General features: G+C 46.2%; 2 protein-coding genes across 2 annotated transcripts in view; both read left to right on the top strand.

Moving 5' to 3' along the window:
• The first annotated feature begins 1180 nt into the window (after positions 1 to 1180).
• CRLS1 (cardiolipin synthase 1) lies at positions 1181 to 7428 on the top strand. Its single transcript, XM_074150679.1, has 7 exons — positions 1181 to 1498; positions 1920 to 2057; positions 2695 to 2824; positions 3279 to 3364; positions 3775 to 3843; positions 4173 to 4264; positions 5857 to 7428. Exons 1-7 carry the CDS (start codon positions 1181 to 1183, stop codon positions 5942 to 5944), a joined length of 921 nt encoding a protein of 306 aa, XP_074006780.1. The 3' UTR covers positions 5945 to 7428.
• A 119-nt stretch (positions 7429 to 7547) lies between these two features.
• COMMD1 (copper metabolism domain containing 1) overlaps positions 7548 to 15363 on the top strand; it is a 94414-nt gene continuing 86598 nt past the window's right edge. The window contains exon 1 of the mRNA XM_074150803.1: positions 7548 to 7765. Coding sequence (XP_074006904.1) covers positions 7577 to 7765 — 189 coding nt within the window. The 5' untranslated portion in view covers positions 7548 to 7576. The remainder of the gene's footprint in view (positions 7766 to 15363) is intronic.

Genomic DNA, 15363 nt, shown 5'->3' with positions numbered 1-15363 from the left:
TGGAAGCGGGGTTCCAGCTCGCCTCCCCTGCTCTGGAATGCTGAGGTCTGTGGGAAGGGACCTGCCCCCTGCTCAAGCATGGCCAGCTGCCCAGGTCCACGTCCAGGTGTGGTGTCGATGTTCATGGGGTTCCTGTCAACCCAACTCTCCAGGCTGGCGGGGTCCTTTTGAGTGGCAGCATGACCCTCAGCCGCTCCTTCCACTTTTGTGTCGCCCCCGAACTCGCTGTCCCAGCATCCAGGTCACCATCATCCACTCCTGCCTTCACCCTCCACAGGGTTAAGAGAAAAAAGCCACTACAGCCAATCAACGTGGTGGAGAAATTAATAAACTAACAAGATCATACACGTTTCAGCTACTCTTTCTAGATTCTTTTGAACAGCTGTGGAAAAGGTAGACTTGAATATCCTACATGAGATTCTTGGGGGTTGGCTGGTTTGTTTAAAAGCCTCCCTTTGTTTGCCAGTGGAACTCAAGCTGATTGAACACCTGGAGCTCAAGTGTGACAAACCCGTGCCAGAAACCTGAGGAATAACGTCGCCTCTCAGTGTCACGGACGGCAGGCAGGAGCAGGCCTCAGAAGCAAATAAATGCTTGTACCTGGAAAAGTAAACTCTTCTTTCTCCTTCAGCTAAAGTAAACGTGGGCAAGGAACGAGTACCGAGAACAAAAGAACTACTTATCCCCTCTGAGGAGCCTCTTACGGTAAAGCGGGCCTTCACCTCCCTCCGTGAAAGGCTCGTCTGAGCACGACTGCGGCCACCGGCTCGGGAGGAGGGGATGACCCCGGGCAGCAACCCGCCATGCCGCCATGGACGACGCCGCCCGTGCCCGGGGGCTCAGAGGGCAGAGCGCCGGCCGGCAGGTAGGCCGCAAAACCCGCTTTTCCGCTGTTTTTGCGGCGCCCTCCCCGCGGTGTTCCCCCTCACGGCAGGGCTTACGTTTTAATCCGGCCGCGGGTGGCAGCCTGCCGTAAAGCTCGTGGCGCGGCGGGAAGGGGGCTGCCGTAAAGCGCCGCAAAAGGTCGCGCGTCCCCCCCCCCCCTCGCCCGACACAGGCCGCCGCTGCTACCCTGTCGCCGGGCCCCCGCCGGTCTGTCATGGCGGCGGCGGCGGGAGGCCGCTGGCTGCCGCGGGCCGGGCCGTAGCGGGCCGCGGGCGCAGGCGCCAACCCCCGCACCATGCTGGCCGCTGCTTGGCTGGGCAGGGGGTTCTGGGGGCTCCTCCGCGGGGCGGGGCGGAGGCGGGCGGGTGGCGGCACCAGGCCTCTGGCGGCGGCGGCGGAGGGGGGCGGCGGCCGCCATGGCGACGGCGGCGTCTTCTGCCTGGCGGCGGGCGGTGGGGGGCACCAACGGCTGCTGCGAGCGCCCGCCGCACGCCTCCTCAGCGCCGGGGTCGGGGCCGGGGCCGGTCCGCGGCGGGCGGGGAGCGGCGGGGCCGGGCCGCCCGACCCCCCCCTCCCCCGGGAGCAGCGTGTGGCGGGGCGGTACGCCGAGCTGGTAGGTGACCCAGGGCGCTGGGGGGTGGGGTGGGTGGCGGTCGGTTTGTCGCCGTGTCGGTGTGGAAAGCTGCCCCGCCGCTGAGGCGATGGGGACGGGCGCTGCGGCCCCGTGGGGGGAGCCCTTGGTATCCCGCGGGGCAGCCACAGCCCCGCTGGAAACGGGTGTCGTGCCCAAACTGGGGTGAGGAAAAGGGGGTTTGGGAGTCTTTGGGTGGCACCGCGTTTCCCTTTTGAAGGCGAAGTTAATGTTTAGTCGTTGGAGGCCGCAGTCGGTATGTCTTGCGCAAACGGCAGGCTGCGTCCAAAGAACTTTCTGGCTGTTTCAACTTACAGTCTGTGTTTATCCCAATTAATTCTATTACACGCCAAGTTAGGGTTTGCCTTCCTGGCCTGAAGTTTTTTGCTTTCTTGCTTTGCAGTATGAAAACCCCTGGACGATCCCAAATATACTGTCAATGGCAAGAATGGGTTTGGCACCAGTTTTAGGCTATTTGATTGTTGAAGAAAATTTCAATGTTGCACTAGGTGTCTTTGTTTTGGCTGGCGTGACGGATTTGGTACGTTTACATCAATTTGGAAACACCTTTGGGGGTAGTGCGGGTTACGGTGATCCCATTGACGTGCATTGAAAATTTAGGCTCTGGTGGAGAAATGGGAATGAATAAACAGATTAGTTTTTATATTCATTGTCTTCTAGAAATGCTATAAACATCCTTTGCGACATTGCGAAGGGAGCTCGCAGATACCCGAAGGGGACTTAGTGCTGGTGGAGCAAAGGGGATATCAGGGTTCCCTGCCCAGCCCCAGGTGGGCATTGTCCAGTTGGTGCTTACGCATCTAGTTGTCCGTTACCGTGTGCTGGTGTGCCCGGTGCACCCATCGTGACAATAATCATGTGAATTTTAGAACATCAGTTACTTTTTTTATTATTTTTTTTTTCCTTTTCCCCTTTCTTATTTATTTATTTATTAAATGGTGAGAATTGAATATGTACAGAGGTTTCCACAATCTGGAATGCAGTGTGAGAAAAGCATGATGCAAATGGCAGCTAACGGGTGTCCTATTTCATTTTAGTTAAACTAGCTGTATTGTGTGCTGTCATTCATTAAATACCTCCGTAACAGCGGCGTATATATAAGCTGCATTTATTCTTAGTTTTCTAACAGAGGAACGTTGAACTTTTGTCTTTCCTAGTTGGATGGATTTATTGCACGAAACTGGGCTAATCAGAAATCGGCTTTGGGAAGTGCTCTTGATCCTCTGGCTGATAAAATTCTCATCAGTGTGCTCTACGTGAGCCTAACTTGTGCGAATCTTATCCCAGGTGAGAAAAGGTCATTACTTACATGCACTACATAACTAATTTTATGCATAGTAATATGCATATGTGTGTAATATGTGTGTCTAGAAGGAAAACTGTTTATAGCTCGAAACTCTGGCTTTGTCAGTTGTGCTTTGCTATTTGCTCCTATTAAATTCTTAAAAAAACCTTTGCTCCCTCACCACAACAGACCTGCAAAACAAAAAGTGCTACTGCCAGTTTCAAATGTACTTTCTTTAAAGCAAATATGTGTATGTAAAAAGCTTTCTTATAGACTGGATTGTTTTAAGACTTTCAGAAGTTGCGTTAAAAATCTTCAGTCGTGCATAAATCTTGTTCAGAAGAAGTTGAGAGCGGTTATTTCTTCTTGCTTCATATTTTGTGCTCTTTTGACTTTTGTTTCGGTTTTAATCGTGGATGTGATTTTTCACTAGATCCTGTTGGCTTGGTTTTTCAGTTTCACTTACTTCCATGATTATTCTGAGGGATGTAGCGCTCATTGCTGCTGTTTTTTATGTGCGATACAAAACTCTTTCTCCTCCGGTAAGTGTGTAGCATTAAACAAAATTGGATGAACACTTTGATTAAATCTTCTGTAGTTTCACAAGTATAAAAAAAACAAATGAATAAGCCTTTAAAAAAGTTGTAACCAAGAGATTTTAATCTTGAGACTTGGTGGTTGCTCAAAGCTGGAGTGGATAGCCTAAGATGTAATGCTCTGCCAGTTCTTTTGCCAGATAGATTTGTAAGCAGAACATAAAATAGGTCTCATAATGATGAGTCAGAGCTACTGATAACTTCCCCCCCCGTGTATGATGTGTAATAAATCATATAAGAGCAGTAGCAGAATAATTCTTTAGTGCTACAATCAACTTCTCTGTATCGTGTGAAGAGGTATATCAAATGGAATACGCTAGAATTGCCTTTTTTTCTTCTCTTTTCTACCCCAACAGAGAACACTCAGTAGGTATTTTAACCCTTGTTATGCTACTGCCCAATTAAAACCAACATTCATTAGCAAGGTAAGAGTAGTGACTTGTTACAAAAGGTAACTCCTCGGTACTTGGGGTGGTGTGTGGTTTGGAGGGAGGGGGCTGTTTACTGCTGGATGTGTTTTCAAAATAGTGCCAATTAATTTGGAGGCAACTTAAATCCTGACGGATTTTCAACTGTACTCTGTCAGAGCATGTGCTAATTTTGAGTGTGTAAAATGCCTCATTAAAAGAGGTCTCTAAATAAATTTTCTGTGTGTATAGGCTAGTCCTTAAGCCAGTAATCAAAGTGTATATTGGTATTCCTTACATAGTACATGTCCTCGTTTTGCTCACGTTTCCTCTTTTGCTTTTATCAGATGAATACAGCGGTTCAGCTAATTTTAGTGGCGGCTTCTTTAGCAGCTCCTGTTTTCAATTATGTGGACAGCGTATACCTGCAGACGTTATGGTAACTTCATCTCTGCTGTTTTTTCAGATAATTTAATGTTCTCCTAAAGAAACTGGTAATTGAGATTAATCCGGTAATTGAGATTAATCCAATTGTGTGGAACAAAAAAAACCACCTGTGCCCAGATGATGTAATAGACCCATATGCCTCAATTTTTGCATGTTCGTTCTTAACTGACACAGGAGGAGCTAGATATTTATTGGTACTTGATTTACAATGCAAGCAAAAAGTAGCCCAATGAAACTAATTAAGATCCAGGAATAATAGCTAAGAAATAGCTCATAGGCTTGGTGTACACAGGCAAAGTGTAAATTCAGGTTAATAGAAAAGAAGGGAGTAGGCAGAAAGGTTGTGTGGATTCTTTGTGTATTCCTTGAAAAAGCAACCTTGATATCAGTAAAAACAGATGGGAAGTGTTTTCTTATTTTTGCTTTATACTGTACCTGCTGTCCTGAAATCTTCAGGTTTCTGAAGCCTCTTGGAAAAGCATCTAAAGAAACTGGTGATTCTTGGTAGATTATGGGAGGGAAGGGCAGGGATGGGACGGAATGGAAACAGGCGTACAGGACCATTCCTCCTTAAGTAATGGCTGCTCCTTTCACTGCTGTTGTTGGAGGTCTGGGCTGTGTCTAAACCATAGCTGAAGGCGAGTGTTAGAAGTGTAGTTACTTCTCCTGAGCAGTTAGGTACAAATTCAGAACAAGAGGGTGAACAGCAGATAGCGGAATTACTTATAACTTAAAGTAGTGGAAAATCCAGTGTTAATTGTTTTTTAGAAAAAAACAAACAAACAAACCACAAAACAGACCAACAAGCCAAACCCCAAAGCTTTTAAGGAACTTAAATAGTTCTTAATAGTCAGTGTGGTTTATCATCCTGTTGGAAAGCCAAATATAGGACTGCATCTGTGAAAGCCACTTGTCTTGCTCTGTTTGTCTGGGACTCCCAGAGAGTTACCGTGTTGTGAGTGACAGAGGAATGCTGGGTGTCCTCTGAAAACCTTCTCAGACGTGACCTGGGTGAGTCTGGCCATGTGTGCAGGGAGGGCAGGGCTCACACACGGGTGATGTCAGCCTTTGACGCAGAGGAACGCTGCTCGTTTAGAGAGAGAGATGATGATTACCCAGTTTCTGGGAAAGGAACAAAAGAGGCTGAAGCTGAAACTTGTGCTTTAGCTTTGGAACTTGGTAAAATGGTAAGTTCAAGCATTGTGTGATTTTTAACACTTCACTTTCATACTACCAAGGGTTAGTTTCTCATATCGGTCAGTTCTCAAGCTGGTAAAAAAATATATAGGGTACAAATATTGAAACAGATTTTTGTCTTCCCTTTGCTAAAACAAGTGCTAAAGTTGTAAAAATTTGGCGCAGTATGCAGTTACACCAAAGCATGCTGCGTAGCACTGAGTGGCAGTTCCTTTGTTTATCTAATCTTCCGCTTAGTACTGAATTTCAGCGTAGAAACTGCAAACTGCATTTCTGTATGACGTCTTCCTTGGCTGGGTAGTGTAAAATAGGGAAGATGCTTAAAAATAACACTTTGGATTATCGATCTTAAACTCAAATGACTTACAGGAACTATTTTCCCTGAAGGTGCATCACAGCTTTCACGACGGTGACGTCTGCCTACAGCTATTACCACTATGGCCGGAAAACGGTTCAGGTGATAAATAACAAATGAAGTTATTCCCCAAAGGGCTGGGCTGCCCACGGGGGCCCTAACGCAACCCGGTTTTGGATCAAGAGCTCTCTTGTTTTTCTGCTTAAACCACAGATGGCATCACAATGAAGTGAAGTTTGAACGTGTACTGTGTATATATAAATAGAGAGAGAGACTTTCCAATGTATTTTTAATTTGTTTAAAAATAAGATTGTTTACAAAAACAAATAAATAATATTCTTAAGGATGCAGGTCACTGGTTGCTGCCATGTACATTCTGAATAATTTTGTACTGGTTTTGAAGTCAAAATACACTTTCCACCAGCTTTCTTGCCATCTTCACCCAAGGCGCTAAGTAGGCTGAGATCGGAGAAGAAAAAGCAATTTTAAGAAGAAAATTGTCTTTGTACCTCAGCCTAAGCCAGTAAACCAGTGTTGCTCGTTAGGACTTAATGACGTACTTCAGCTTGCGGCAGAAGGAAGCGTATCGTCGAGGAACTGTATCTCCAGAAGTTTGAACCGGAGCGACAGGAATTGCACTGAATGTTCCGTGGCGATAGGGAGAAGCTGGGAGAACTGCCCTGCTCCCTTTTCTCCGTAACGGCGAGCGATGGTGACCCGTACTTGCCAGAGGGGAGTTTTGAGACCCGGAGGGCTCAGATTTACGTTTCTCATGGCACATATTGAAAGAAACTCCTGTATCTCCAGATTCCTTAACGCTTCCTAAAGATGTCGTTTAATCTAAATACCGTGGGAGAAAAAGGACATTATAAATATTGTCCAAATGAATGGAGAGAGTGGAAGGAACTTGTCTGCCTGTCCTCTGCTCACAGAAGGATGCAGAGTGAAGAACTGGCGAGGATGGACACCGTGTTGATCACAAACTTATATTTTTCTATTTTCGAGCAATGTGATTATTTCTTGTGTGTTTTAAAGAGTGCAGCTACGAAGGGCTGAAATGATGGAAATCGGGTGGTAAATGATGCTGCTGTGTCACCAGCAGATGAAAACTTGCTGTAGACACCTCTCTTGAGAGCACACAGTCTCTTTTGTGACTGCATATGCTTGTATAGGCAAAGCATTTTAATATTTTTTTTTTTATATTTAAACTTGTACAGGATGGTGCACAGAGAAAACGCTTGATTTTTATTAGTACCTTTTCCTTCACTGTCCCCGAGTCCATGGTCTCCCCTCATCTTACAGCCAAGGACACAGAGCGAAGCCTATGGACGTTTCCTTAAAATACCCGAGAATTCGGTAAAATGGAATGCTTTTTCTTGCAGAAACAGTTGGGAAAGCAGAAATTTGTTGTACCCAGCGAAGTGGTTGCTGTTTGGGTCTGGTTAACGGGAGAGGGCTTGGGTGGGGAGGGGGTTTTCTGTATATATGTTTTTTGATCTTTTTTTTTTTTAATCACCGACACCTTTGAAACGTTGCATGAAATGGTCGGGGAAGGGAAGAACACTTGTTAATTGGTTGGGTAATGAGTTAAATGGGTAATGAGCCTCGGTGTTTGTCTTCGATAAAACCCGCCGGGCTGGCAGAGCCGCGGGTGGTTCCGCCTGGGCGGGCGCGGCGCGACGGCGACTGTTCCCCGGCAGCCACCGTACCCGGGGGTGGGGCCGGGGGGTTGGCTCCGCCCCCTTCTCAGCCATGGCGGCCCCGGAGCCGCCGGCGGCTGATGGCTCGAAGCCGCTGAGCGGGCTCCTCAACGGCATCGCCCAGGCCGCCTACCACGGCAAGGCCGGCATCACGGAGGAGCTGCTGCGCGGGCAGCTCTACCCCGAGGCGGCGCCGGAGGAGTTCCGTGCCCTGCGAGCCAAGATGGGCGGCCTGCTGCAGGTGTGCGGGGCTCCCCGGGCGGGCGGGGGGCGGAGGGGGGCGCGGGGCTCCTGAGGGCCGCGGCGGAGGTCGGGGTCTCCCCCGCCCGGGAGCCCCTCAGCGAGGGGTAGGGGAGGACTCGGGGTTGGACGGCCGGGCCGTGGGTTTTGCGGACATCCCTGAGGGGAAAAAATAATTCCCTGCATGCAGTAGGCATTTGTAAAAAAGTGTCCTTTTTTCCACACAAGTAAAGCCGCCACACGTCCGCTGGCTGTGCTTCCCCCCTCCCCGCGCCCGCCGGCTTTTCGCCACTCGCCGTTTGTGTCGCCCAAGATCATCAAAACAACGTCTTTTAAATTGCTCTTCTCTTGAGGAGCCTTGGGGTTAACCCTGCGTTAGTCTGCAGGATGAGAAAAAAATGTCAGAAGTCTCAAAAGGAGTTGACTCCGCTTGCTTTCATCTGGGCTCTCATTTGTTGCAAGGTCAAAAGTAAGTGTGTGTGTGCTTTTTAAAAGAAAAATTACCACAAAATGCCCACAGCGCTGTCACCAGCAGCCCCCCTCTGTGCATGGGGGAAGGGACTGCACCTGGAGAACGTGCCACTTCTATTTGCTGTTTCGTTATTGTTGGTTATGCTGGGCAACACCCAGCTCTGGGGCCACCAACATCAGAAGGACATGGAGCTGTTGGAGAGGGGCCAGAGGAGACCACAGAGATGCTGGGAGGGCTGGAGCCCCTCTGCTGTGAGGACAGGCTGAGAGAGTTGGGGGGGTTCAGCCTGGAGGAGAGAAGGCTCTGGGGAGACCTTAGAGCCCCTTCCAGTCCCTAAAGGGGCTCCAGGAAAGCTGGGGAGGGACTCTGGATCAGGGAGGGGAGCCATAGGAGGAGGGGGAAGGGTTTGACACTGAAAGAGGGAAGATTGAGCTGAGATCTGGGGAAGAACTTCTTTTCTGTGAGGGTGGTGAGAGCCTGGCCCAGGCTGCCCAGAGAAGCTGTGGCTGCCCCATCCCTGGAGGGGTTCAAGGCCAGGTTGGAGGGGGCTTGGAGCAACGTGGTCTGGTGGGAGGTGTCCCTGCCCGGGGTTGGGACTGGTTGATCTTCAAGGTCCCTTCCAACCCGAACCATTCTGTGATTCTGTGCCTGAGGACAGTGGGCAGAACGGTTGGATCTACCCCGGGTTCTGCCAGACGCAGTGTGCCAGTTAGGAAGTACGGTTTTGCCGGAATCTCTGGTCTTGCCTCCTTCACCCCATCCAGTTCTGCTGCTGCTTCTTACCTTCTGGCAACTACAGTGCTTTCTGGACCACTCTGTGAGCTGACAGGTTTCTGTTGTATTATTGAGTAACTACTCAAAGGGAGGGAAAGAAAAAAAAAATAATTACGGCAAAGTTCCTGAGTTTAACTGGTCTCGTGACAAAGATCTGACGAGCATCAGGGATGGTTAAAGGAGGGGCTTGGGACTACATAGCCAGGAGTGAAGGTGAGCTGGAAGCAAGATGTGCTCTCTCTTCAGTAGCAAGCTCTTCTGCTGGCACATGGAAGTAGGGTGAAATCAGTGGCTGTTGATGTACTGAGCAGTGAACCGAAGTTTCTCAGAACTGGGCTCGCTGCCTGTTCCCTGCTTTGTCTCGTGAGATGATGGTGACCTGCATTACCAGAGCACAGGAACTAACATGAGGATCAGTGTCTGAATCCATGGCCATAAAGTTTTGAGTTCTCCCTGACAGTATCACTGAGAAAGAGATGGCTTTCTGCTGTATCCTGTTCTGTTAGAAAAATAAACTAATTCTTCCTACGTTCTCTGTCCTGCCATGTACTCTGGCTGATATTTCAACACTTTGCTGTAGATTCTCGTTCAATTCTTGATTTGCTTTTCAGTTTCATTCTTTAAATTAGTTTCCTCTCTAAATGTGCCTAAACCAAACTTTACTGTGGTACCTGTTCTCCCCTGTTCTGATAGTAATTTTTCAGACCTGACGGTTATATCCTTTTCTTTTTTTTTCTTTTTTCCCTCACCTGTTTTTCTTGGTGCTTTTTTTCTGAGGTGCTTTTGACTTGCCTCCGAGAGGTGTGTCAGATAACACATGGAACACGGCTAGTATTTTTCTAGTTCTTTCAATGCAGCACTGCAGTACAGTAACTTTAGATAAGTGATAACTTCATATGAATAATCTCCAAGCCCTGTGTAGGCTTTGGTTTTGTTTGCGGGAATGGGGAGCTCCTTAGCCATCCCTGCAATATGACAGCTGCTCAGCCAGCATGAGGTGTCTGAGGCCAGAAGAAAAGACAGTGCCATATCCAGAGAAAATAGCTAGAGAAACTTAGATTTGGGATTTGATGAGGATGCTGGCACTCATTTTCTGCTTTTATGAAGGGTCCATTGTTTCTTTAATGATCAGATTCACCTGATGCCCTGAAAAGCCTGGGATGAAAGCTAAATCATAAAGATTGATTCTTGCAGGACTTAAGACTCTCTGTTTTTGTCTGTGGGGTTTTTTTTTTTCCTTTCCCTGTCAAATACAACTCTTATTCAAGCACTGTTGAGGTGTCCTATTCTGGACAGAATGTTAATTTAGGCTCCAGAAAATACAGATGATTAAAATGATTGGATATTTACGCATCATTGTAACATAGGCATAGAGCTTAGGAGGATGGCAGTAAGTTAGGGAATGTCACGTGCCCTGTGTGCTGCTTTAAGAACCAAAACTGGTAACAACTGTGGTCTTCAAGGTCACACCTTCCAATGTGAATTAGCATCTCACTGTAGTCAGGTGTGTCTCATGGTCTTCATGGCCACTGCTCTGCTCATCTCCTTATAGACAGAATTCCTGGGAAATAACCAAAGTTTGTGCAGTTCAGCACACTTTAAAGTTGGAGTTTTGAGCTAAGCAATAGACAAACTACTTTGTACAACTAACAACTTTATATCGATTTTGGGGTGTTATTTCTAGTGGGTGACCTACAAGAAGTAACACCTAAGTCCTGTGGATAGTTTCAGGCTCTCTGTTGTAGAGCATCCTAAAAAATCCCTTGACTTTGTGGTCATTTTGAGGGCCCTCTCTCTTTCACACTTCCCAGTGTGGGGAGGAAAGATTGTTATTAGTTGTACTTTGGAAGTAGGGAGGCTTAAATTTACTTTCCTTTCCCTCCATCTACCTAGTGGAAAAATCCATTGTCTGAAGGCGTCAGACAGAGACATGGTGTGAGCTATTTCCTTCTGTTTGGATGGTGTGGCAGGGGGAGGGAGAGGGGACAAGTTGCTTGGCTAAATCTTTAAGTAGCTGAGAACTGCAAAACACACACACGGGTACTTCAGAGAGGTGCCTGGAATACTTTTAAGTATCTCTGTGAATTTAAATATGGGGCATTTTTTGTGCTATGTTGTTATTTGCTGATAATGGCAAACTTCAAAAGTGTTCCTCTGTTTATAACATCTCAGTTAACATCTCAGCCTTTGGACACACATGGTGGACGTGAGCAAGCTCCCCTTGAAGATCCGTGTTGTCCCTGCATTGTCAATTGTCACGTGAATTTCTGAGCAGTCTTAATATCACAATGATATTTAGTTCATTGTGAAAAATCTGCACGATTAAAATGTTAACAGCAATGTTTCTGTTATCTTTTTGTGGTTTTGTTTTTTCCTTCCTCCTCTGGGTGGTGGAGGAAGGGGAGCAAACAGCAGAATAGCAACAGAAAGTCAGAGGAGTCGTTTATGCAGCCATTTCCCTTGTGTGCAGTGATTTGCATCTGAAGTTCAGAAGAAGGTGGGTAACTTTTATGTTTCCATCGATGACGGTACCTAATCACACCAAATACATTCTTTTGGGAGGAAGCCATACCGTTTCTTTTCAAATACCTCATGTAGAAGCCCCGGTGCTGTCAATGTGGAAAAGATTAGATGTCTTATACTGCCTTCTGTTGACTTTATAGGGAATGTAAGCACCTAAATTAGATGGGATGAATAATGCCTTATTCCTTTCTCTTGAGGATTTTTTTTGTCTGATGCCCATCTTCTTTACGGTAAGAAGCAGAGAGATTCATTGCCCTTGTGACTTAATTGCTGTAGTACTTCATGTCTCCTAAATAGTAATCATGAATCAGTACCATAAATCAACCACTGGCTTGTATTAGAGCCGAGTATAAATAAGGTGAAGGACTTTCCTGTACCCTCCTGCATTCCACCTGTGCAGAGCATGGCACCTCTGAACAGTATGGAGATGAATAAGGGCCACGCAACTGTATCATATTTACTGCAGCAGTAAGTATTTAAATGTTTCTTTTCCCTGGTTTGCGTATAGAGTAGTTCTGGTTTTGCATTTAGAAAAGACGTCGTGATGATCTACTTCTTCCAGCTGTTTCCTTTCCTGCCCATTGGTCTGATGAATGTGCATGAATCATCTGACCTCTTCCTAAAATGCCAAAAAACCTAATTTATTTTCTTGTGTGGAATATCCTGGAAGGTAGAACAACGCCCTAGGAAGGCTATCCCTGGAGAATGGTTCTTCTGGCAATTGATTTTTACCCTCTGTCTTCATGCTTCCCAGCCTCCTGACCCACAAGGTTTCCAAACATCGAGAAACTGGGGGAGATCAGCTCTTGCAAGTTCTCAGCCCCAGCTTTTTTGACTTTTCAAAGACTTTTTTATCCTGATTAAAATACTATATTTGTCTTCTCCTTACATAAGTTTAATTTACTGTATTATTTCCACTGATAATAAAAAGCTACTTTACATCTGGAGTAATTCCGCTGTTTTCCTTCTGGTGGCAGTAGGCTATTGGGTTTATCAAACGTGATTATTTGACGCTGTGTTGGAAGCATCCTGGTTCTCTCTTCTGCTGCAGAACAAACTGTACATTGGCTAAATGACAATAAAAATGTCAGTGTGAGGAGTCTAAATATTTAATTATATTTGACTTATAAGTATTTCTTTTCACAAATACTGAGGGTGTCACCATCCGTAATAAATACACTGGTTATGTCATTGGTAAAATATCAATCAGACTTTATGTAAGTAATGTGTGAGAAACAAGAGCTTGATATCCAACATACGAGATGCACCCAAACTCTCTGTATGCACTTTATAACATCCACCAGCCCTCTTCCATTGGTGGTTTTCATTAGGAATCAGGCTGATATTTCCACCAGATTTTTGTAATGATTGTGATGTTTCATTTCGCTGTTTTCAGCCCAGAGTCTACTGGTAGTGTTGTTATTTGGCTCTCCTGTGCCACTGACATGCATGTAAATCCCCTCTAGAAGCTGTTTCTGTATCGTGAAGCGCCCGGCTGTTTCTAGTGACTACTTTTCTTCGTGCCTTCAGAGAAAATCTGTTGAATGAGAAACCTCTTGATCAAAATCTGAGGCTTATGTGGGGGGAGAAGACTCGGTGCTGCTAGCAGCTAAAATCGCTTGGTGTGCAAAATGCTCTGGAGTGGCACCAGCGAGCAGTGGGTGCTTTGGAGGCTGGTCAGTGCCCTTAGCCTGTGTTGTCCCTAAGGACTCTCGCTCTCCCTCTGGGAACTGCAGTCCTTTCCCCTGTTACCTAGAGAGGGGGTCCCAAAGCATCACTGCCCCCCTTCAGAGAAGGGGGAAAACTCAGAGCAGAAAACCAGTCCTAGAGTTTGCTCAGTTGTGAAGGATAAAGGCTCTTGGGTCTTCTTCAGCAGGGTTTCTGCTCACCGCCACTGGTGGAAAATAACATAATAATATATAATATTATAACATAACATATATAAAATAAATTTTATTTTATTAAAATAACATAATAATATAACATAAAAAATAACATAATATTAGACTGAACATTAGGAAAGAATTTTTCACAGAAAGAGTGGTCGGGCATTGGAACAGGCTGCCCAGGGAGGTGGTTGAGTCACCATCCCTGGATGTGTTTAAGAGACGTTTAGATGTGGTGTTGGGGGATATGATATAGGGAAGAACTTTGTAGTGTAGGGTAGATGGTTGGACTCGATGATCCTAAGGGTCTCTTCCAACCTGCATGATTCTATGATTCTATAAATGACTTCTTGCATTTTCTAATAAGGGAATAGAGGTGTCGTTCTTCCTGCTCCCCAGATACCTTGTGATTCCTAAAGTACGTGAACTCTGGAGCGCTTTGCCGTTGTCCCAGCTTCTGCAAGGTTGAGAGGCAGAACGTCCTCAGTCCAAAGACTGAGATAAAGTCGTTTGGGGAGAGTTAATAGGAGAGGCTGCTTGCTCTTTGCCACGCAGGACTGCCATTGTGCCTGCAATGTGCTAACTAAAAAGAAAGCTCAGTAAGCACGCTCGTTCTTCTCAAGTCAGGGAAAGGAAACAAGTCACTTGGAAAGCGGAATCAACAAGTACTGTGTCCATACGAGGCGCTTTCTGCCCAAAAATGCATCCTACGAAGTGGTGTGCCTTTCACTCCAGCAAATGACTGTGCCTGTTACAAAGAATTGCATTTGTTATTGGGCTAGGCAAAAATATACTTACAGTGACTTTGCACAGAATTTTGGGAGGGAGGGAATGTCTACACTGTTATAATTGGACACACATCAGAAAATGATTCTTATTTCCATTGATGTTTGCCTGGAACAACTAAATAACAATCCTAGTCTTCCTTTTTTTTTTTTTTTTTTTTTTTAATTCAGTGAAATGCCACTATTCTATAGCTCGCTAATCTGAACACAGCTCGACTGCCACCTCTGCGGTGTCCGGGGTTGTGACATACATTTTCTCTTCTCAGTATGTAAAGCCTACAGTTACTGCCTTTTTTTTTTTTTTTCTCCCCATATTCCAGCATTGTCTCAGGAGGACAGAAAATTGAATGTTTGCTTGAACTTACACCCGCTGTATTGCAGCGACGAAAAAGTTCATGGACACTGCCCCGAAGCATTCTTATTAGGGCTTGCAGTATGAGTTATTTTAGCTTTTAGGTATGTGTATGTGCAGTCAGTTCAAGTGAGGACTGCTGCAGCTGGCAGTTGTAGGAATAACATAAAGCAGAGAGGGGAAAATTCTTCAAAAGAATGAATCGGAGAGGAAGGTTGGCTGCAGGGTGTGCCGTGGTTGAAGACCATTGACAGGAGTGGTAAGATCAGTGCTTCGCTGCCTACAGCAGCAATTTACTGCTTGTCTGTGTCAGCCGGAAAGAACAATGTATCTGCATCATTCTGGATTTTTTTAATACTCCTGTTTCTGTGATCTCCAGTTGCAAAACTTCGTGTTTTGTGTTGTTAAAGCCTTTCATATTTGCCATACTGTTTTCGTTGCCGTTGTTATTACCGATGGGAGGTGTAGAAGGCGGTGATGTTGCTGGTGGCTGTGGGATGTGGAGGTGATGGCATGGGGCTGTTGTTTAAACGCCGGGGTGTGAGCAAGGAGTCTGCACCTCCACATCACAAACCTCAGAGTCTTCCTACTGCTGGGCAGCTGCAAGTGCAAATCCTGAAGGCAGGCAGAAACAGGAGGGCTCCCACCATTATAGTGTCGTTCATTTAATTAGTAGTATTTTCTGTAACTCAAGTGTGAGACAGAGGTAAAAGGTCATTACCTAACGAGGCTGATCCAAGACCCCGTTCATTTGAGACTGTAAAGTGCTATAATGGTGCCACTTCAGTGAAAATGGCTTACCTTACA

Source organism: Numenius arquata, chromosome 7 (assembly GCF_964106895.1).
Source record: "Numenius arquata chromosome 7, bNumArq3.hap1.1, whole genome shotgun sequence".
NCBI lineage: Eukaryota > Metazoa > Chordata > Aves > Charadriiformes > Scolopacidae > Numenius > Numenius arquata.
Note: the sequence above shows the minus strand (reverse complement) of the source record. Positions and strands in the feature narration are given on the sequence as shown.